The sequence below is a fragment of the Puma concolor genome, chromosome D1 (genome assembly GCF_028749965.1).
Source record: "Puma concolor isolate L17-30 chromosome D1, mPumCon1.1.hap2, whole genome shotgun sequence".
NCBI classification, from domain to species: domain Eukaryota; kingdom Metazoa; phylum Chordata; class Mammalia; order Carnivora; family Felidae; genus Puma; species Puma concolor.
The window spans coordinates 57,017,053-57,040,343 of record NC_141676.1 but is presented as its reverse complement, the minus strand read 5'-3'; the positions used below and the strand labels follow the sequence as shown (position 1 = coordinate 57,040,343).

Below are 23,291 nucleotides of genomic sequence, written 5' to 3'. Positions count from 1 at the left end.
CGGGCACTGCATCCTTCCCATGCCAGAGAATTCAGAGTCGTCTTAAAACTCCAAGTAGGGTGTAGTCTGCAGGCTAGATGGAGAGAACTGACAATTACAGAGTACCCTTTATATTTTTCAAATTACCTTGTTTAATCACCTCAACAATCCTTTAAGGAGCTCTCACTATTTTGTAGAGGGGAAACAGACGACACACTTACGTGGTTTAATTGAAGGCAGTTTGATGAAGCAAGCATCTTGGAGACGGGGTAGGATGAAGGGATGCAACAGGGCATGGTGAGGTCCTTTGGCCCAGCATCCACGAGGCCTGCGGGGCAGAGAGAGTGCTGCAGATCTGAGAGCCAGGGCCATGAATAAAGGGCTGCTCTGCAGAGGAGGAGGCTGTCAAAGGAGACGAGTGGAGGTCTGGAGGGACAAGGGACAAATGGTTGATGGGAACCTGAAGCTCAGAGAGGGTGCCAACTGCTCCCTACCTCCTTCTGCCCTGCTCCCTACCTGAGCTGCACTGGGGCTCTGAAGAATGTCATTCTCAGGATTCGGTGTGCCCTGGGCCCCCACTGAGCCATCATCTGCTCATTGACCCCACCCCTCCTCAAGGATGCCCTCACGTGCCCCGCCTTGTGCTTGTCACCCTGTCCATGGAGATGGACGGGACAGTCCTTGCTCTCCCCTTTGCTAGAAGCAGGCAGTGAACCTTATGGGGTGAGTGCAGGGAAGGAGGAAAGCCCATGCTGGGGCCGCTGCTGGAGACTTCTCTGAGGAGGTGATGATGGGTCTTAGCCCTGAAAAATGAATGTGAGTTTTCCAGGTGAGGGAGGAGAGGAAGGTGATTCTAGGCAAACAGCCAGCACAAGCAAAGGTGTGACGAACGACAGCAGGAAGTCAGGGTGGCAGGGCCAGGAGGAAGGTCCTGTGGTGGAGGCCCAGCTCACGTAGGGAAGCCAGGGAGGGCATAAGCAGGGTCACAGTTAGCTTTGGGTTTAGGAAGCCCCAAGTGAAGGGTGCATTAGAGGGGCCAGCGAGGAGGCTGGTGTGGAGACCCAGGTGAGAGGCAAGATGGCCGCGATGCAGGTGTCTGAGGACAAGTGAGCTGTGTAGGCAGGTCAGAGGAGGAGTGACAGTCCCCAACCCCTGGCTCACCCATCTGAGCTATGGTCCTAGTTCTGCAGTGTCCGCCCACTAATGCAGGGATGGGTGACAACTCTAGACTCTCTTCCAGGAGCACCCTTCCATGCTTCATCCTGCCTGTGGCTTCCTCACCCCAGAGCACCCGTCTGTGGCAGCCACTAGCCACGCTGCAGACCATAGCCTCCAAGAGCAAAGCCATGTCCCTGCCGCCTCATCTCTTGATAACATGTATGACTTGCCCGCTGCGAAGCCTGATAAAATCCTCCCTTTTAAGACCATCATCATGGTGTGCCTGGGTGGCTCAGTCGTTAAGCATCTGACTTCGGCTCAGGTCATGGTCTCACGGTTCATGAGTTTGAGTCCCACGTCGGGTGAGCTTAGCCACACTTTGGATTAAAAAAAACACAAGCCCACTTTGGGTGAGCCCTGCTTCTCTCTCTCTCTCCCTCTCTCCCGGGCCCCTCTCCGTGCCCCTTTTGGGATTCTCTCTCTGCCCCTCACTCACTTGTGCCTCCTCTCTCTCTCTCTCTCTCTCTCTCTCTCTCTCTAAAAAAAAAAAAAAAAAAAAAAAAAAAAAAAAAAAAAAAAAGCTTCATCCTGGAGTTTGATCTCAATCCCTCTTGCTGTCCAGAGCCTGGGCTTTGGACTCCCTGGGAAATGAGTCAATGAGATGGCTCCCTCCTGGTGCTGGGGGCAGTTATGGGCTTTGGCCAAGCCAACTCATCCGCGTGCCTGAGTGCCAGTGGGGACCCACTTCAGCCTCCGCTGGGCCTCAGGTCCTTGACTTGTTATCAGCGTTAATTGGCATCTCCAGTGCGGCCTTCCACCCCACTAAGCGCTTGACGGTCATGAGGTGCTTTTGTGTGCGACTGGATTCCCCCTCTTGCACCCTCCTGCCCCAGGCTTCTGGTTCTAGCTGCCTGAGCCAAGCCACCAAGCGTCCCAGCCACAAACATACAGCTCCAGGTGTGGAGAAACAGACAAACAAGAGAAAAGCTCAGCAGACACAGAAGCCCGCACACAGAGAAGCAGACCACAGTACAAAGACGTGGAGAGACCCACAATGAACAGAGACATCAATATATACTGAGGAACGGAGACAGGACAAATCTTTTTTTTTTCTTTTAATGTTTGTTTATTCTGAGAGAGACAGAGCGTGCGTGAGCGGGTGTAGAGGCAGAGAGAGAGGAGAGAGAAGGGGCACCTGGGCGGCTCAGTCGGTTAAGCGTCCAACTCCAGCTCAGACCATGATCTTGCGGCTTGTGGGTTCGAGCCCTGCATCGGGCTCTGTGCTGACAGCTCGGAGCCTGGAGCCTGCTTCGGATTCTGTGTCTCCCTCTCTCTCTGCCCCTTCCTCACTCATGTTCTGTTTCTCTCTGTCTCAAAAATAAATAAACATAAAAAATTAAAAAAAAAAAAAACAAAAAACAACTGACCTTCCAACCCGGGTATACACACAAGCAACACAGATGTGGATTTAGCACACAGAAACACACACTTGGCATAAATACAGACCGCCTATCAGGAAGCCAGACCAAGCTACCTTTGGTTCCCCACTTGTGCAGCCTCTCTGCCCTCTGGGCATATGCTGTTCCTTTGTCTAGAATACTCTTCCTGGATGCTCCCTCCCTTCACTGGGTTAATTCCTATCATTCTTTAGTTCTTGGCCTCCCTTCCATACTCCCCAACCTTGGAGCTGTCCCCTGCTACATGGCATCCCTGTTTTCCAACCAGTCTTTGACAAGCTTGGGGATGAAACTTTTGCCTGTGCCTGGTGAGGTGGTGATTGGGGTTGTGACTGGGCCATCGGGAGCCAAACAAAGACAAATTTGGGGGGCACTGAGTCAGGAATAACAATGAGGAGTCCTGGCTGCTCAGGGTGTGAGCAGGCATTTAACCCACAGGCTGGCATAGCCAGATGTCCTCTGCCTCATTTTTTTTTCTTTTGTGTTTCTTCTAGGCTTGCTGCCCAACCCAGTTCCCTCCTTTCCCAAAGCCAGTCCTGCCTCTTGCCACCTCTCTGCGCTCACACATGCTCACTCGCCCTCTTCGCTTGGGTGTACCCTGCCTCAACTTCTAAGTCTGGGGAGAACCTCATGATCCAAGGCCTGGGGTCGGAGGCACATCCTCCATACATGGTCTCCTAACCCTAACCCATTTAGCTTGATAAAAGGAGGTGTAGAGGGGAGTGGTTATGAGCACAAGCCTTGGGGACTGTCTCCTCATTCAAGTATCAGCTCCTCCACTTCTTGGCAGCAGGATGTGTGTGAGTTCTGCCACCTTTGTTCCCTCATCTGTAAAAGGGGCACGCTAATAGAACCCACCTCATTAGGGCTGCTGCAAGGATTAAATGAGACAAGTGTGTGATGTACGTGGCATGCAGTTTGGCTCCCCTTTGGGCTGCGTGAGAGCTGAGGGAAAGCTAATGAGATCAAGGATGTGCAAGTGCACCCGGGAGGTGCCTAGTGAGTCCTTGCTAATTGGAACTGAGTGAAACAAACATCCCTGTGAGTACCTACTATGTGCCCTCCATGACTGGTTCTTTGCACCCTCCCCCCTCAGTTTCTGTGTGACTGCTGAGCCTGAACTGCTGTTTTGCTATGGGGGAGGGGGGCTCAGCAGATGGGGGCACGACTTCTTTTTTTAAATTTAATTTTTTACGTCCATTTTATTAAAGTATAATTTACATACAATAAAATCGCCAATTTAAAGGGTATGATTTGGGGCGCCTGGGTGGCGCAGTCGGTTAAGCGTCCGACTTCAGCCAGGTCACGATCTCGCGGTCCGTGAGTTCCAGCCCCGCGTCAGGCTCTGGGCTGATGGCTCAGAGCCTGGAGCCTGTTTCCGATTCTGTGTCTCCCTCTCTCTCTGCCCCTCCCCTGTTCATGCTCTGTCTCTCTCTGTCCCAGAAATAAATAAAAACGTTGAAAAAAAAAAAATTTAAAGGGTATGATTCGATGAGTTTTAGTAAATATATACAGTCATATAACTACCATTTCAATCAAGAATAGAACAGTATTCCCCCCCAGACTTCCCTGTGCCCTTTGCAGTCAATCTCTTTGGGGGGTGACTTTTTACAGGGCTGTGAGAGGTCCCGGTTTTTCCTTGAGCTGACAACCTGGGCACATAGACTGGGATGCTTCTAACATGCTGGGAGATGCCAAGGAACTGCCCGCCCTTTCTGGGCCTTGGTTCCTGTAGACTGGCAGAGGTAATGAGGCCAAAGAGGGGAAGGGATGTTCAGGCTGTGATCTCCTGAGGGTAGACTCTGGGTCTGAGAGCCAGGTCAGTTGGAAGTGGTGGCCTCAGAAATGCACAGAGTAGGTGACAAAGTAGAGAGTTGGTGTTCCCATAAACCTGCCTCTTGATCAGGTAGGTGAGCCCTGTGGCCCTGATGGGAATGGCTATGTGTTAGTCCAGACTGGAGCAGGGGCCTACCCAATATGACTCCACATGTCTTCCTGTCTCCCCCTTCCAGGAGCTGTAAACCCCTCTGTGGATTAGCAATTCCCTGAAAAGAAGGGGGGCACTTTTGTTCCCCAGTTCTAGAACCAAATATTAAAGCAATTATGTAACTAGCAATAAATTACTTAAAGTAGTGACTCACTCAGCTTAATTAGAGTGAGAGCAGGGAGGGATTAAGGTATTTTTAGAGCACACACCTCACTCCCTCCTGGGGGGGGGGGGCCTCTGTGCAAGGTGGGGGTGGAGAAAAGGCTGGGAGCTCATAGAAGCACCCCAGGTGTCTGCAAGGAGATGAAAGCCAATCCTCCACCCCGCTGAGGTCTCAACAAAGACAGGCCAAGTCAGAGCTGAGGCAAGAGGGATTCAGATCAGACCCAAGGAACACTTTCCAGAGGTGCTTATTGGAGAACTGGGAACAGAAAAATTAGGTTATGAACTCTTTGAGGGCAGGGACTAGGTCTGTGATCCACCTTCCCACCTTTACTGGTTACTAACTGTGTGGTTCTTTTGTCACCCCAAGCTTCAGTTTCCTTCACTGTCAAATGGGCATAATAATATCCACCTTCACACATATTGTAAGGATCAAGTGGGTTAATGTGTGTAACTAACACAGACTCCAGTACTGACTTAACAAGACAAAAATCCCCAAGAAGACAGGGAGTGGGTCTGTTTTGTTCACTGTTTTATCCCAAGCTGTATTTACAGGGCCACACGTAGTAGGTGTTCAATAAATGCCTGTTGAGTGAGTGCTTGTTAGTTTCATTCCCATTCTCCTACGTCAAATGGGTCCTTGTTTCAAGGTTTGTGGATGAAGGAACTAAATGAGTGGAGGGCAGGGGTGCCTCTCAGGTGGAGACTGGCTTTTCTCCCCCAAGCTGAGGAACAGACGACTTAGAACATAAAAAGACCAGACTTCCAGAGACTGGCCAGGGAGAGTTTGGAAACATGGACAGCTCCAGCCTGTGCTAATGGGCTTAGTCTCCTGGTTGCCTGAAGCTGGGCTGGGCTGGGAGGGTCCACCCAGGCTACCCTCAACTGCAGTCCAGTCTGACTGGAGAGACCAGGACCCTCACCCACCGTCATTGGGAGTTCAGGGGAAGGAGGATGAGTGTGAGATGGGGCATCCTGAAAGCTTCCTGGAGGAGGGGATGGGATTGGCTGGGAAGATTTAGGCAGAGAGAATATCCAGGTGTCTGTAAAATGAAATAATAATTTTGATCCTATAGATTTTCCAAGAGGATTGAATGAATTACTTTTTTTTTTTTTTAATTTTTTTTTTTGAACGTTTATTTATTTTTGGGACAGAGAGAGACAGAGCATGAACGGAGGAGGGGCAGAGAGAGAGGGAGACACAGAATCGGAAACAGGCTCCAGGCTCCGAGCCATCAGCCCAGAGCCCGACGCGGGGCTCGAACTCGCGGACCGCGAGATCGTGACCTGGCTGAAGTCGGACGCTTAACCGACTGCGCCACCCAGGCGCCCCTGAATGAATTACTTTTAAGGAATGCCTGGCACCTGCCTGCTTGGAGAGGGTACAACATAGGGGCTCGTTTCTTCCTGCTTCCCTCCACCCCTTCTCAATGCCTGTGATTTGAGGAGGGACATCCCTCTGTCCTGTTGGGGACAGCAGGACCTGGATAACTGCTCAGAGATGCTGGGGTATGGGGATTCCTATTCTAGCCTTCACTGACCCCCAGCTCTGACTGAGCTGGACACATAGTAGGTGCACAAGACAGACTGAGGGGCGGTCTGCAATCCTCCTTCCTATCAGGGCATTGGGAGGCTGAGGGAAAGACATGGCAGGGTTGGGGTGATGGAGTTTAATCCCTGGTCCTCCCCTAGGCCCATAGCCCCAAGACTCCTGCCCCTAGTGGCCGCTCTGATCAGTTTTAACTAGCTCTCCTCACACCTCGCTGGCCTCTCAGGGCTCTGGCGATGAATTAGTGATGACAGCTTTGCACCATCACTATGACGACCAGGCATGTTCTTAGCCTCCAGTCAGGGTGCAGCGGCAGAGGCCAGAGACCCCTTTGGCTCTGAGCCTTTGTACTGTTGTGTGTGATGGGGCTGGGGCCCAAAGGAGGAGCAGGGGGGAGGGGAGCAAGGGATGGAGCAGAGACCAGGGCATGGGGGCTCCATCTGGAGTAGATGAACATTCCTTCAGATTGTTAGATCCAAAGGAACCTTAGGGACAGTTGTTTCTCTTCCTCCCTGCTTTCTCTTTCTTTTCATTCCTCTCTCCCTTCCTCCTCCTTTCTTTCCTTCCATTTTCTCTAAGCCTCATCCCTGTTCAAGGCCCTGAGCTGCCCACCTCTTTCCCCTATCCTGGGAATCAGGCCCAGCCCAGCCCTCACTCTTAGGAGCCCAGAGTGAGATGGGGACATAGACCAATCCTGGTCTTGGCTTCAGAGAAGGTGTGTGGGAGCCACTGGTGGCTCTGCAAGGGGGGGCTGACTTAGCTCAGCCAGAGGCTGTGCAAACAGCTTTGCAGAGGGAGTGATACTTCTGGCCCTGTTGAGTGAGGATATTTTCCAGTGCAGAGGCAGAGGATCAGAGGAGAACAGGTAAACCATGAGTCCAGAGGTGAAATATAAAGAGGGGTGGGGCGTTGACAAAAATGCAGAGCAGCCTACATGCAGGAGTGTAGCAGGGCACAGAGGAGGACTGGAACCTGGGGAAGGACTGAGAGGGAATGGCTGCAATGGGCAGCTTGCAGAGTATCCCATAGGGAAAAAGGAGCCCCTGAAGAATTTTTGTTCTTGTTGCTTGTTTGATTTTCGGGATGGGAAAATTGAGGCCCAGGGAGAGAAAGTGACTTGATCAAGCTCACTGAGGTCATTAAAGACAGACTGAGGCTGTGGGCTCTGTCAGGATCCTACTCTATAGACCCCAGCTAGGACCTCTTACCCCAGACTTGCTGGCCAGGAGTTTTCCAGGTAACCACCACCTCCCAAAGGTGAGGAGGGCCCATGGGTGACCCGCCCCTAGTTTGAATGAAATTTGAGAAGGCAAGAGCTGTGCTTATGCGCCACCCCCTGCCTCTTGTGTGGTGGGGGTAGTGGGGGAGGGCATTCAAGGAAGGACCTGGGAAGCCAGGGGCTTGGCTGGGGTCAGCAAGCGATTAGGGTCAGAAACTTGGGTGTTTGGTCTCCCAGCCCAGGAACTGTGCCACATCCCCTCACTTTGCACCCCCAGGAATCTTTGGCCGAATTGGGCACCAGTAGGAGGAAAGGGCATCTCTGGGGCCCTCACGTTCGGCCTGATATTGGGCCTGATGTGGCCGGAACTTATCAGGGCAGAGAGAGCCATTTTAGCCCCATTGTCCCAGGGCAACAGTGACTCACTCAGGGTTGCTGAACAGGTCAGTGCTGGGCTGGGCCTGGCTGCCTGGCCCTTAGCCTGTCTACACTCCCCCCACCTCACAGCTGTCCCCTTGCCTCGCTTTCACCCTACTCTGCAGCGTTGCTGGGCCTGCCAGCTTTGATGGATGGCCCCACAGCTCAGCCTCCCTCCCATTCTTTTCCGGATGCTGGGCTGTTAGCCTTCTAATCACCAGTCCTGCCTGGTAGCCGCCAAGCCATCCATCTCCCCCCTGCCCCCCCCCAACAGCTTCACCCAGCACAGGTAGGGTTTTGTGGGGGGAGGAGCAATGCAGCAGTTCCCCCTTCTCTGAGGTTGGGCCGAGAGTGTGGCTGAGTCGAGGGTTAGGGAGCAGCCTACACCCCCTTGCTGGAGTGCCACAAATCCCTCCTTCCAAGGGTATCTACACATGCATACGTGCATACATGCTCACAGTAATGATAAAAACAAACTTTCATATATTGGGGTGCCTGGGTGGCTCAGTCGGTTGAGCGTCCGACTTCGGCCCAGGTCATGATCTCACGGTTCGTGAGTTCGAGCCCTGCATCGGTCTCTGTGCTGACAGCTCAGAGCCTGGAGCCTGCTATCATGTATCAAAAAATACTATATGTCAAGCATTGTGCCAGAGTTCTGCATGTGTACTCTCATTTATCCTATTAGTTGGGTACTATTGGTAACCACACTGTATAGACAAGGGAACTGAGGCTCAGAGAGGTGAAGGGACTTGCACAGAGTCACATGTCCAGGAAATGGAGGAGGGGGATTTGAACCCAAGTTGTATAGCTTACATCTTGTATTTGCAACTCTTGTGCTATACTGACTTACTTATTCATGCACACGTGCACACACAAATACATGTACACGTGCACACATGTGCATGTATGACCACGAGCCTCAATGTCAGCCCTTGCACTACCCATCTACCTGCACTACCCATCTACCCTCCATCTCCTGAGGAGTCGGGAGAGTGCTGGGCTGAGGGAGAGATGAGGAGTCCCTGCTCATTGTCCCCAGGCTGCCCCCAGACTCACCCTGGCGGTGACATTGAGCAGCTGGAGGGCTGCATGGAGGAGGCAGCCTCCAGGCATCAGGAACAGGAGGCTGGGAGGCAATCAATCGATAATGCCTGTGGCACCACCTTCCTGGGACTGGGGCTCGAGGGAACGTGGCGCCGAGGGTCGATCATCTGGGCTGCAGCCCAGGCCCAGCATGCATGCATGTGTATGTGGAGTGTGGCTCGTAGCCTGCCATCTCTGCACCCCCCAGTTCCGTGTGCCCTCCCTTCTTTCTTTGCCCTTCCCCCTGTCGTCCCACACCTCACCCCGACTCCCCTTCCTGCCCCTCATCATGGGCACTGCCTCTGAGAATCAAAGTACCAGTTCCCAGGTGCCTATGTTCACCTTCTGCTCTGGGGTCACCCTGCCCCAGAGGCTGTTTCCAGGGCGAGTGCTGTGAGGTGTGGGGAGGGCAAGCAGAGAGGCCAGAGGCCAGGGGCTGCAGGAGGTGGGGACGAGCCCTCAGAGCCCTAGGAGACAATTTAATGAGATAATGAATGTCAACTGCTTCGCACCACCAGGGGGCACATAGTAGGTGCTTAATTAGACTTTGTCTTGTTCCTCCCTCAGGAGTGTGGCGAGAGCAAGGCTGGTGCTGATGGGGGCGGATGGGGCACCTCTGAAGGCACACGAGCTCCCACAGAGGCTGTCAGGTGCAGCTGACGGTGTTAACAATGCCAGGAGCAATTAGCGGGGAGAGAGAGGGGGAGAGAGAGAGAGAGATTAGTACCTGACACCTGACGGAGGCACTGTTACCCATTCTGACATTGGGGGAGGGTGTCTGGTGCCAGGAGGAGTGGTGGCCAGAGCCGGGCTTGAGACCTTCCCCCCCCTCCCCCTGGGAGGGGCCGCTGAGCAGGCCTGGATCGCACCCCCCTTCCTGGAGCAGCTGCCTCCGCCCTGGCAGAGAGGTTTCCACCAGGCCCTCCGACTTGTACTGGCCCCACGAGACCTGGGGTCAGGCCGTAGTTCGGGCGCTGGCTGGCTGGTGGTGATTAGTCGGGGTGAGTCACTCGCCTTTTGGGGGCCTCAGTCTTCTCTGTAACAGGTTCCGGTGAACATCAAGTGAGATGTCGCCTGTTATGTGCCTGCCACTTCCCTCTCCCCAAGGAGCCGGGCCACTTTGGGTTCCCCGGAGTCTGCCTTCCCTAGTCACACCCCGGAGAGAGACAGGTATGGGCCGTGGAGCAGATGCTGTCTGCTCCACCCGTGGGTCCCCAGCACCGGGACACAGGGTTGTTGAGGAAGGAAATGAAGGGGTCCCATCTTAGGTTCTGTCATCTTCTTCACTCTGGTGGGGGGACACGTGTGCCTCTCCGTACTGACTGTATGTCCATGGGTAACCAAGGAGTGGTCAGGTGAGGGTGGGGAGGAGGTCTGGACTGGGATTCCCAGGGCCTGCCTTCCTAGCGTTTCACATGGTGCCTCACTGGCTGATCTTGGGCAAGACCTTGGACAAGAGAGACATGGGAACTCTGACCAGCCTCCTTCTTGAGGGCCCAGACGACTCCGTTCCGCAGGAGAGGCTGGGTGGTGGGGTGGTGGTACAAAGCTGGTGAGGCCCATGCCATGGATGGGCAGACCCAGGAAGAGGGGCCAGCTCAGGACTCCTGTGACTTTGGTGCCCTTGTCCTCATACTGCCCCTCCTGCCCCTCCATTTGTAGTCCTCTTTTCCTTTATTATCTGACTCTATATTGCCTCCTGCCTCAGGCTTATCTCCTCCTGTCACGCATCCATCCATCTCTGTCATTCCCTGCGGCTCCCTCCTGCTCTCTGGCACACTGGCTCCCTTCCCCAGGAGTCAGGCCTGTCTGGGAGTCAGTCTTTTCTTGCCAACTGTCTAAGTAACTGGTCTCTGTGACTCTGACCAGCTCTTGTCTTCTTCCAGCTTCCCACATCTTCCTTTCTCAGAGACAGTGTCTCTGCCTTTCACTGTCTCTGGACTCCCTTTGTCTCTGCAAGTTTCTCTCTGCCCTTACCTCTGGGTCTCTGTTCTTTAGAGCCCACGTGGTCCAGCCCCTGCGCCTCCTTCCCTGCATGCCCAGCCAGGGCAACAGTTCCAGCCCTCCTGCTTGGAGAACGGAGTAGCCTACGCCCCCTCTTTTGCTGGCTGCCTTGGAAGCCCCTGACAATGCCCTCCGCCCCGCCCTGCTGGGCCCGTTGCTAAGCCTTGGGCAGGCAGCACCTGGCTTCCATAGCGACGGGTGCTTAGAAACGAAACGCCACATCTCCCGGTCCCACTACGGAGTCTTTGCGGATCGAGCGCTTTTCGATCAATCAGGACAGGAAATGTGGCCGGCTCTAGGCTGCCTCCAGCTTGGGGAGGCGAGAGGAGAAGTAGCCACAGTCTCTGCCTTCTGGAGCTTGAGGCGGGCAGTGAGGCCCTGGGCCAAGGAGGGAGCCCGGAAGGAGGCCCCCTGGGCTTTTCTCAGGAGTCAGCCTGCTACTGGGAGGCATTGGGTTTGCCAAGGGCCCTGTTTGGATTACTGTTCTACTATTTCTAGCTATGTGACTTTAGACAAATGACCTCATGACCCGGGACCTCAGTTTTATCAACTGTAAAGTTGGGCTAGTAATATCATGAGGATTAAATGAGAGAATCAACCAGGTGGGCCTGGCTTTTAGAAGGTAGTCCTTGATGGCAGTCCCCTCCATTTCTCTTTAAAGTTGTCTGAGATTTAATTAGCAGAGAGGAGGGTGATGCACAGTGCTGTTAGCAAAAAGGTGGAGGCTGGAATGCACCTCACAGATGCAGGGGTTCGCTGGGGCCGTCTCTCTTACCTGGTATTCAGAGAGACTCAAGCCCGCACACCATCAGGCTCTGAGGGGTGTGGAAACCCTGGTGGAGTCCTGGCTTGTCAGGCAGTTAGAATAATAGAATCCTGGACTCCTACATTCTCAGGACTCCAGGCTCTTGCGTTCATAGAATGTAAGAAGCATAGACTCTTGGAATAAAGGGACATTATAATAGAGGCTTGATTTTCTTAGAACACAAAGCTCTGCGAGTTCTTGGAACCTCAAAGCCATAGATAGGGGCCTCCCTCCCTGATGGTTTCTGAGCTGGCAGGGAGTTTTCAGAGCCTGGGGCCTTGGGTCCCTGTTACTTAGACTTTCTTGTGCCTCAGTATCCCTCAGGGGCTTGGCTCTGAGCTGTCCTGGTGTGTGTGTACGTGTATGTGTACGTGTGTGTGTGTGTGTGTGTGTATTGGGGGCTGGGGTCAGTGATCGACTGCACCCTGACGCACCTCTGGAGCAGGGCCAGCCCAGGAATAGCTGACAGAGGAAAGCTGGGCTGCAGCTGTTCAGGCGGGGCTGGGTGGGAGTCTGGGCAGCCACCCTTGGCTGAGGACCAGTTTGCCCTCCCTCATCCACCCAGCCTGCAAGCCAGGGCTCGGGAGGAAGCGTCTCTATGTGCCACTCCTAGGGCTGGAGTCAGAGCACCCCTCATGGTCCTGCAGACTGGAAGGCAGGAGGCTCCAGTGAGAGGAGGAGATGGGGTGTGGGTAGGGGCATGGGGGATGAGAGGAGGGGGCTCAGTATGGGGGATGGAGCTTAATGAAGGGCCAAGGCTTCAGCGAGGAGGGTGGAAGTTCCGTGAGGGGGGATGGGGCTCAGTGGAGGTTGCTAGAGAGTTTCTTGGCAATGCATTGTCTCTGCACCACCCCGGGCTCCCGAGGATGGTGGTTGGCAGTAGGGGAGACCGAGCACCTTAAAACCACTCCCCTTTCCCTAGGGTAGGCTGAGAGCCAAGAGCTCCTTTTCCCACCTCGACCCAAAGCTGGGGAGGTTGGTAGAGCTGCTGAGAAAGCTGGGATCTGCCTCTCCTTTTGCTCATCTTCCTTCCTGGTTTCCATGGGAATCGTGGCTCGGGATGATCAGGGTTTAATAGGATGGTGCTGTGGGAGGAGTCAGCATCAGGCAGAGCCATCCATCCCACACGGGAAGGGGTTGGCTGTTAAGAAAGTGAGCTCCCTGTCTCTGGGAGTGTGCAAGCAGAGGCTGGATCACCAGTCGAGGTGACTTTAGAAAGGGGCTCAGATGAGGGAAGGCGATTGGGAGGCCTCTTCCCTGGGACACGTAGGCTTTGTGTGATTGGCCCAGGTGGCCCCACGTTGCAGATATCCCTGTGCCTTATTGAGGGGGTCATGATGCCTTGGGATCTGCCCCCCAGACCTATCCCCCACCCCTGCTCTCTGTGCCTGGCCCTGAGCTGGACATACACACACGAAGCTGAATCAGACCCAGTCTCTTCCTGGAGGGGCAGCGGGTCTGATCGGGGAGGCACACAAGAAAATAAACACAGTTGGGTAAATCTTACATAATGGGGCAGACCAGGCTGGAAGGAAGATTCTATCATTTATTTGTATGGTCAATAGATGTCTTTTTGAGCAATTCTTCTGGGTTGAGCCTTCTTCTAGGTGCTAGGGTCACAGCGATGAACAAAACACAAAGAGCCCTGTCCCCTGGAGTTGACAGCATAGTGGAGAGGCCGACTACCTACCTGGCAAAGTGCGGAGTGATGGGGAGTGCTGGTTGGTGGATGGATCTGTGGAATCCTCGTGGATCCCATGAGGAGTGGCCAGAAGGCAGTGTAGGTGTGGCCTGAAAGGAAGTTTGTTGGTGGTATAGGTTAAGGGCTTTGAACAGCTCCAGCTTTATCCTGCAGGCAATTGCAAACTCTGTGAATGTGTGTGAGGCTGAAGAAAAGATGACCCCAGCAGGTATGGAGCTCGGGGAGGAGGCACAGTGGTCCCCCTAGGGCAGACTTGTCCCCCTGTGCTTCTGTGTATAAGAGTTGTGTGAACACGTTTCCAGGTATAGGAGTATGTGTTTGTGTATAAGAGGACGTCCTCTATGGGAGGACGACGACTGTGTATGGTGGCCTGGGGCAGCCTTGTGTGGTGGAAGGATCTTGGGGTTTGCAGATGATAAGGAGCAGATAACCAAGGCTTAACATGTGCCAACGCCTGAGTCCCGTGGACCTCAGCCTGGCTGTGAGCTGACAGGTCCTGGACTAGTCTGGACCGGAATGCTATGGATTCCCTTACCCCTCTAGGGTCGTGGACCTGGCCACCTGCTGCCGACAAGATAAATGTGCATACAAATGACATGGAAATGGACGAGGGATGACCCACCCCTATTCCCACATCCCCTGGGCTTGAGTTACTCAACCTGTGCTCTTCCCCCCTCAGCTGCTGCTGGGCCTCTGGGAGCAGGTCCTGCCCACACAAAGCCAAAATCCATATTTCCCCAATAAGTGCCTATGGCCAGATCCTTTCTCTGTGAGGGCTACCCCCACATCTGGGGCCACAGCCAGAGCTGATCCAGGCTAGTGGCCATGGCGGCACCTCCTTTGGGTGTGAATTTGAATATATACATACTCATGCATTTGCACACACAGTCACACACGAATGCACATATTTGCCATACCTGGACCCGTGTGCACACCTACAACTATTCACACATATCTGCAAGTGTGCATACACACACACACCTGTGTGCACACACATATGCATATGCACATTCCATAGATGTACACACACACAAATTCAGCTATACTGTGAAAGTATCACACATCCTCACAAAGAAATAAATTTACAAACCTCTAGTCATACCCTCTCCTGCCTTTATCCACACCATGCTCACAGTCCTGGGTGCAAGGCCTTACCCACCTGTGCACACACACACGGCTACCGAAGGGTGGTCTATACCCATGCTCTCTCCAGGGCTGAAGCATTGAGGACAGGCTGTAGATGGACACAGAACCCACAGAGATGTCAGATTCCTCCAGGACGCTTCTTGGATTGTCCCTTTGCAGGGCCCCTAGGATGGAAGAGCCCTCTGTCAGTCTGTGGGCTCCACACCCCAAGTCATACTCTGACTGAGTCATACACTCTCTCCTGAGGAGCCTCCCATACTGAGATCTGGTCCTTGTTCATAGTCCTTGGGTCTGGCATGCCCAGGCAGGCCTGCCTGCCCAAGAAAGCTGCCTTGTACCCAGCTAGGCCTACCTGGATCCTGCCTCCTTCCACCTGATCTGCCTGAGCCCTCAACGAGAACCAGGCCAACTTCTATAGTTGCTGAGGAGTCTGAGGACAGAGAGGGCCAGAAGTTTGCCTGCGGTCACCCAGTATGTCAAGGCAGGGTGCAGATTCGAACCTGGGCTTCCAGGAGTATGACCGTGGTTAACAGTGACAGGATAAATGCATGTCAGGCACCAGACAGGCTTATGGAAGTAAGACAGGTGGGCATGGGGGATGAGAGCAGATGTGGGGTCTACTGGGTGTCTGCTGGTGCCACTCTGTCACCTGGAGAGATGGCGAACAGGAAGTCTGCTCTCCCAGCCTGGATGAGGAAGTGCTTTGTGAGCACCGTGGCCCACAGGAGTGTCATTATTATTGGGAACAACAGAGGGCTGGTTTCTGGACAGGGCCTGAGGTCTGGTAGGCCTGGTACCCAGGTTGACAGGCTGTCAGCTGACTCACCTTTTCCTAAAATACTCAGTAGCTGGGCCACTGGGCAGTTATAGCGGCCGGTAAGGTGGGGAGACAAAAGGAAGTGTCTAGAGGGGCTGGGCCAGGCATTCCTGGGGCTGGGTTTTCTTGTGGCAGAGATGGGCAGAGGGTTCAGGGACTGGGAGCATAGGACCCTCAGTCACTGCATCGTTGGGGACAAAAGGAGAGGTAGGAAAATCTGTTCTTCTCACATGCCTTTCCTCAAGATAAGGAGCATGAATTTAGGACACAGATTGGAGCCAGATGGTCTGAGTTTGAATTTTGGCTCCATTACTTACTAGCTGTGTGACTGTGGACAAATTACTTGGTCTCTCTGTGCCTCAGTTTTCCATACGTATAAAATGTGGCTAATAATAGATCCAACTTTATACTGTTGTTGAGAAGGTGAAATGTGAGGCACATAGTAAGGGCTCAATAAATGTTAAAACCCCTCGGACACAGAGGCCTCCAGCTCCAGATATACACACTCAGCCTTTTAGGGGCCAGCTGTGACCGTCGATTCCACGGGACTGATGTCAGCCAGGAACAAGATACATCTAATCCAGGGTTCTCAAACCTGGCAGCAAATTAGAATCACCTGGGAACATTTAAAACTATCTGGGATGGGGGAGTCCCAGACATGAGCAAGGGTGAGAACCTAACATAGAATCACAGAACATAGACCTGGAAGACAGGGACCTATAGGGGAGCGGAGGAGCCCTAGCTTTGGAGGAAGGGTCACTTCCTGGCAAGGAGCGTTTGCGCATGGCCTGTCATTTTGGCATCTCAAGGAGCCTTGACTGCCTCTTCTGGGAGGGGGCTGGATGGAGAATTTCAAGGATCACATCGGGGGGATGTTTTTGAAAGAATCTCTGTATCCTGCCAAACATCGAAAGAAAAAAATGTTTGTTTATTGAATCTAGTGTATTAACATTTCACAGATGGGAAAAATGAGGTCCAGAGATGTTCAGTGTCCTGCTCAGAATCACACAGCAAGTCTGTGGCAGAGTTAGGACTGAAACCCTTGGAGGAATGGTTGAATCTGAAGGATGGATGCAAAATGAATCTCTCTGAGTTGAGGGAGACGTAGAGCATGTCCCTGGGGCTCCAGCCACTGAGCTGCAGTGTAAGATAACCAAGTAAGATTTAAGAAATAACTTGTCACGAGGTGAGTGCTGTGGAGGTCCTGCTTAGAGCTGAGAGCCCAAGAGATGGTGGCTATGCCAGGCCAGGGTTGGCTCTTGACTGCAGGGTGTGAGATGTCTTCAGAACAAATAGGTCTGGCCAGTGGCCTTAACAGACAGCTCCTGGGTACCTGTGTCCCATCCAGGCTATAATAGCCCGGGATTGACAGGTACTCAGGATTTGCCAAGAGATTTGTGCTCTGGGCTCAGACTCGGTGCTTAGAATAGCCCTTACATCGGTCACCCCCCTTTATAGAGCAGGAAACTGAGGCCAAAAAAGGAAGGGAGGCCCTTTTCTGGGTCAGAACCTTTACACCATCTTAGCCCATGTAGTTTTCTACAGTGCTAAAAAGTAGGCCACATTGCCTCTAATTTGAAGGTGAAGTAAAATACATCAACTGGGCCTGGATCACTTAGTGACAGAAAAGCTTCCCACTCCTCCCCATGTCCCCAGACATGATTCCCAGGAAAAACTCAAGAAGGGGACCCAGAGGACTAAGGTAGCATCAAGGGAAGGTCTCCTAGAGGAGGTGTCCACCTAAATGATAAACAGGTGGACAGGATCTGGTGGGCATTGGGGTAGGGTGGCATGGGTAAAGATCTGGAGGTGAGAATGAGTCAGTCACTCATCTGCATAGAGGAGGAAGTATAAATTTAAGAAATGGTGGTGAGAGGGTCAAAGCTGGGTAAATAAATCAGGGCTAAGTTATAGAGGGTCTGCCATGTCAGGCTGAGGATTTGGGCTTTATTGTGTTTGTGGTAGGGAGTCTTTAAAGGTGTCTGAGCAGAGGCAGAAGCACGTGCAGAGCTGCGCCTCGGAAACAGAGGTGGGAGAAATCCGGGTTTGGAGGGCCTCCTCCTGAGCTGATGGCACAGCCAGGGCTCCGCCCAGCCTGTGTGCCAGGTGCCTGGACTGTGTCCAGGACTGGGCTCAGTGACTCAACGTTGAGGAAATCACTCCCCAGGGAGAAAGGGCCCAGATGAATCAGCCCAGTGAGGGGAGGCTGGGGGCTCACTGAGTCACCCTCCAAGTGGGGAAGGGGGGTGTTGCAGAGAAAGGGGCCAGCAGTGCAGCGGTCAGGATTCAGGTCAGTCCACAGCAAGGGCTGTCGGGAGACTGGCTGACTTCCCACCATTGTCGGGGTTGACTGTCCTGGCAGTCTTGTGAAAGAGATGGGATAACTGAGGCCCAAAAACGGGAGGGAATCTGACCAAGGTCAAGCAGCAAGTCGCCGGCAAAGGCATGGCATGATCCAAAGCGCACCCTCTAGTCCAGACACGTCCTACCACCCCAGCGGATCTCATGCTAAATGGAGGCGAGGAACTAGTGGGTCCAGGCAGGGAGCTGGCCCAGGTGATCCTTCCTCCCTCTGCCCGCCCACATTTCCCTCGTCCCGCAGATGGCAAATAGGCCCAGGCGGCGCTGCCGCGAAAGGACAGCAGGGGGCGTAGAAGCGTCACGGCTGCCGCAGGCGCCTGAGCACAGAGGCCGCGCTGCGGTGAACTGCGCTCCGGACGCGCGGGTCCCACCGCCGAACTGTGAACTGTGTGGCCCTGGGGCCTGCACCATCTCCGGCTTCCGGGGACGCCAACGCAGACCTGCCCGTCCGGTGCTGGGGGCCCGGCGCCCCTACCCCGCACTCAGGAGTGGTGCGCCTGCCCGTGTGTGCGCTCGTGTGTCCGTGCGCACGTGTCCCCTGCACAGATTGGCTATTGCCCCCCAGGCCTGTCCGTCGCTGGGCGACCTCTAAAATTCTCCCCGACTTCCCCATTTCTCCTGAAGAGTCAGCCCGCGGCTCCTGGCATCGGGTCAGCGGCCCCTAGCCCCCTAGCCCCCGCCTCTCCGCCCCTCCCGTCACTGCGCTGGTCCCTGGCTTGGAGCTCTGGCCGGGCCCCAGGACTTTCTAAGTGGGGGAAGAGGATGTGATCTGAAGAGAGAGGTTCTGAGAGACGAGGTAGCGACAGTAGGGGCGAGGGGCCAGAGAAGGGAGCGGAGGCTGAGAACCGGCTACCTGGTGGGCGATCCTAATAGCGGACAAGCTGGAAGAGTCTTGAGAGCAGAGAGAGAAGGGAGGTGAGAGCTGGGGTGGGGGGGCCCAGGGGGGTCCGCACGTCCGACTAGCCGAGAGGTGCAGCCCGCGGTGGCGGGAGGGTAGGCGGGGCTGCGCGGTCGGGGGCGGGGAGTGGGCGGGCCGGGGCGGGGCCGGGGCGGACCCTCGCGCGGACCCGGCGGAGCTGTCGCGGACGCGCTGACCGAGCGCAGCGGCCGGGCCGGCGGGCGGGCGGGCGGCTGCGAGCATGGTCCTGGTGTTGCACCACATCCTCATCGCTGTTGTCCAATTCCTCAGGCGGGGCCAGCAGGTCTTCCTCAAGCCGGACGAGCCGCCGCCGCCGCCGCCGCAGCCATGCGCCGACAGCCTGCAGGTAGGGGGGCCCCCAGCACTGGGCACGAGGAGGACGGGGTGCCGGGCGAGCGCCTGGCTGGGTCCTCCACGGAGAGTGCAGGCGCCGGCTCCGTGGTCCACTCTGCCCCTGAACCCTCCTCAAGGTGGGGCCCCCTCCCCTAGCTCTGAATTCCACTCCTGTGCTGGGACTGCAGCCCATACCCGGAGCCCTTGAATCCCCAGCTCACAGTTGAAACCTCACCCCAGACTCTGATCCCCTTTCGGATCTGGGACTCCACTCCAAGCACTGAACTCCCAATAGGGAGTTCACAGAAGGACCCCAGCCGGGCGCCGGTCCCCACCGAGAGCTCTTTAAACCTGGAACCCCTTGCCTCCCAGATCAACGGATGACCCCTGCCCCAATCCCCAAACACCCACTATATATTTCAGACTCCGGGTACACCCATAACACCTGAACCCTCAGCTTTCAGCCAGGACTCCCCCTCAGTGCTGGAGCCTCACCCCAAGCCCTAAACCTCTACTCCTGAGCCTCGTCTGTGCCCCCATCCAGATTCCCACTCCAGCATCTGGACTTTGATCCTCACCTGGGACCCTACCCCAGGGTCAAAACACAGCTTTTCCTCATAGCTTGTCTCCTTCTCTGCAGGACCCCCTCCCACCTGCTTCCTGCTTTCCTTCCCTCCCTCCCTTCTGTATAGGAGGTCCCCTAGTCTCTTAGGGGTCTCACCCTCTCCTCTTGTTTCTCTCCAGGTGTGGTAGTCCCACTTTATTCTCTGGTTTCTCCCCTGGCTTCTCCGAGTCCTTCTGGGCCTCCTCTCTCTCTGCCCCTCCATGTCTTTTTCTTGGTCCCCTCTGCCCTGTTCATCTTTCTCAGTTTGTCCCCTCTATTTCTCTAGGTCTCTGTCTTTGTTCTAGGGTCTCACTCTGTGATCATCCCCTCCCCCTATATCTGCCTCTGCTTTCCAGTGAGGAAGGGGCAGGCTCAGAGTGCTGGGCTGGAGTCTGCAGGACCTCCACTTGCCCCATGTTGTCAGGCATGGCATGGTGTGGGCGCTCGTAGAAGGGGCTAAACATGGAGGGTACAGCCTTTGGGTGGTGCCCAGGGATCTAAGGTGGGTGGGGATTGTGCAGTGGCACTGGGGTTCATAACTTGTAAACCCCCCATCCCCACTGTCCTGGTCTTGACTGGGAGCAGCTGGGGGTGTGGGATTGGAGAGAGGGGAGTAGACTGCAATCTGGTGTCAGTTACCTGTGGTGGGAGGGTTCCAGGACTGGGTGAGTCTGAGATGTATGTATTTGTGTAGGATGGCCCACGTTGCATGTGTTGGGTGTGCCTTGTGTGTGATCATGTGTGATGTGTCATGTAATATTGTGTGTGGCACCACCAGGGGGATTATTTGCGGGGGGGTTGTGGGGGCTTATGGTGAGTGTGAAGATTCTGAGTGTGTGTCATTGCATGCCGTGCATGGCTAGGATGGTTGCGTTGTGAGTGTGGAGTGGTGCCGTGTGCATGAGTGTCGTATGTGTAGGGGACATGTGTGTATGTGGTGTGTCTGTCTCCGTGGGGTGGAGTTGATGTAGGGGCAGCCTGCCTGGGGGATTGTGTGTGTGGTTGCGTATGTTATTGGCTCTTGTGTGTATCCCAGAAGAGCCACTGTGGGGGCCTGATGAAGGGGTTTCATTGGACGTCGTGGTGGAGGGGAGTGGGGGTGGGGGAGTTGTGTGTGCCCGAGTGTGTTTGCAGCCTAGGTGGCTTAGACTCTCTGTGGTACATCCTAGGCTTGCTTGGGAAATGTATTAGGACCTGTGTGTTGGTGTTTGAGCATCATATGTCCGTGTGATGGCTGTTTGTGCAACTCTGGGTAGGGGAGAGTGCAGCAGCCAGGGCCGAGGAGTCCCAGGCAAGGGGCTGGTTGACGAAGTGTGTGTGTGTGTGTGTGTGTGTGTGTGCGCCCACATGCACATGGGGGGAGGAGGCAATGTGCAGGCAGGATTGTGTATGCCGAGGGGCTGTGTGTGGCCACAAACATGTGACATTAGGCGTGCACATTATCTATGCAGGGTGTGTCTCGTCTAGATGGTGTGCGTGTTGAATTTAATTGGACGTGTGTGTGTGCCTGTGGTTGGGGAGGTGAGTGTGGGGTGTGTGAGGTGCATGGTGGGAGGTTGAGTGTGAGTGTGGTGTGAGGTGTGGGTGTGTGAGCTGTGTGACTTTTCAGTGTGACGCGTGGATTATGTGATCTTTTCTCCCTGTGAGCTGTTTATGTGTGGTGTGTGGTGAGGAGTGTGGAGAGGGTGTCCAGTGAGCTAGCGATGTGTGTGTGGGGTGAGGCAGTGTTAAGGGCTGTGGAATGTGCTGCAGGGAGTAAGGAAGTGTGTGCACACGGTGTGTGGGGTGAGGGACGAGGCAGTCAATGTTTGGGGCATGGGGGATACAGCAGGTGTCCCATAAATGTTCGTGGAAGGGTGTGCGTGTGTGTGCAGGGAGGGCTTGGCTGCCATCTTGTCCTTGCTCCCCTCCCAGTTAGGTCCCCAGAGATGCCCAGTGACGTCCTCTCATGGCCCACCCCAAGCTAAGCTGCCTCTACCCTTTGCCCTTCATCCTCCTCACTTTGACCAAGGCCTTTGTCTTGGGTTTCCGGCTGAGCAGGCGCTGGACAGGCAGGCGGCGGGTGATGTTGTGGTCTGGGAACCTTTGTTCTTTTCCTCTTGGTCTGTGTCGTGTTTTGGGCTGGGATATGAGGAGGGCGGGGAGAGGATGCACGTGTTGCAGGGTCACTGTGTTTACTACCACCTCACAATGCTCCACAGCGGGGAGGGGTTCAGGCACAGGCCGTGAGGCCCGGGTGGCATCCCCAGTGGTGCCTTCTTGGCTCAAGAGCAGGCTTGAGGGGCGCCTGAGTGGCTCCGTCGGTTAAGAATCTGACTTTGACTCAGGTCGTGATCTCACAGTTCGTGGGTTAAAGCCCTGCGTCGGGCTCTGGGCTGACAGCTCGGAGCCTGGAGCCTGCTTCTGATTCTATGTGTGTCTTTCTCTCTGCTCCTCCCCTGCTTGCACTCTGTCTCTGTCTCTCTCTCTCAAAAATAAATAAACATTAAAAAAATAATAAAAAAATAAAAAAAGAGCGGGCTTGGGCCAGGAATGGTTTCTGGGTGAGTTTGCCACCATGAGGGATTAGTCCCATGGGTGGCCCAGTACCCCTTCTGGCTCACGTGTCTCCAGGATGCTGAGCAGTCAGGGGCCCTCTTCTGCCTGCCAGCCTGTCCCTCTTCCCTTCTCTGTGTGGCCCTCAGGGAGTGTCCCTACTGGGCTGGGGGTCAACCAGGAAGGCCTCAATGTATCTCCTTTTGTTGACCTCCCATCTGACAGGAGGAAGAGTCCCTGCCCTCAGAGAGACCCTTATCTGAGAAAGGAAGCCTGGTGACACTTTGGGGACTCTCTAGTCTGATAGGGGAGATGCCAGTCAGGAGGAGGACCCAGGTCATACCCTCCAGAGAAAGCAATGGGGAAACCTTAGTGGGCAGCCTGCTGACAGGTATTTGAGAGGATGAAAGGCCAGGGCTCCTGGCAGTTGGAAGGCACAGAGACTACCAGAGTCAGTCAGGGGAGGTGGCTGGGGGCAGCGCCCCAGCATCACCCTCCAAAAGGCTCTCTGTGGTGAGTGGGCTTAATAAGCTGGGCCTTGATGGGGGTGTTGAGTAGGCAGAGAAATGTGGCCTGGGGCCGAGGAAGATTCTCAACTGGAAAATTCAACTGGAAAAACACATCTTGACCGCATTTGATCCTTCCCAAGCAATACTGTCTAGCCTTGGATGGCCATCCCTGGGCCTCCAGCCTTCTCGAGCTTTCACATCACCTCTTCCCTTCCCCTTGTCTTTGGCCAGAATGATCGTCATCGTCATCATCATCTTTTAGGCAGCTCTTTCCAGATTCCAACCTCCTTTCACAGAAGTCTCATCTAACAGATTGACTCATTCACTTGTCTAAAGCATCTATTGTGCACCTGCTACACACTAGGCAGGCACTTAAGTGCTGGGGTCACAGCAGTGACCAAACAGGCTTCCTGGGGCTCCTGTGTCCTTTGCCTGAGAAAACCCACCTTCCCAGCTCGGCCACACTGTTGGCCCCTTAGGCCCTGGGCACATGACCCTCCCTCCTGTGTTACCCTGGCCTGATGTACACTTGATTCTGTGAGGCT

General features: G+C 54.6%; 1 protein-coding gene and 1 long non-coding RNA gene across 4 annotated transcripts in view; one reads left to right on the top strand and one right to left on the bottom strand.

The window, feature by feature from the left end:
- PDE2A (phosphodiesterase 2A) overlaps positions 1 to 23,291 on the top strand; it is a 95,133-nt gene that overhangs the window by 9,468 nt on the left and 62,374 nt on the right. For 2 of the 3 annotated variants that reach the window (XM_086678224.1, XM_086678228.1), the window contains exon 2: positions 19,036 to 19,111. In XM_086678224.1, the coding sequence (XP_086534350.1) occupies positions 19,036 to 19,111 (76 nt within the window). Of the gene's footprint in view, positions 1 to 18,953; positions 19,112 to 23,291 lie in introns of those variants that run through there. The other variant, XM_086678227.1, reaches the window with a different exon arrangement.
- LOC147576741 (uncharacterized) lies at positions 13,353 to 14,828 on the bottom strand. The gene is made up of 2 exons (XR_015241451.1): positions 14,704 to 14,828; positions 13,353 to 13,611 (listed from the first exon to the last, which is right to left on the bottom strand). It is a non-coding gene; the product is annotated as an uncharacterized LOC147576741 (long non-coding RNA).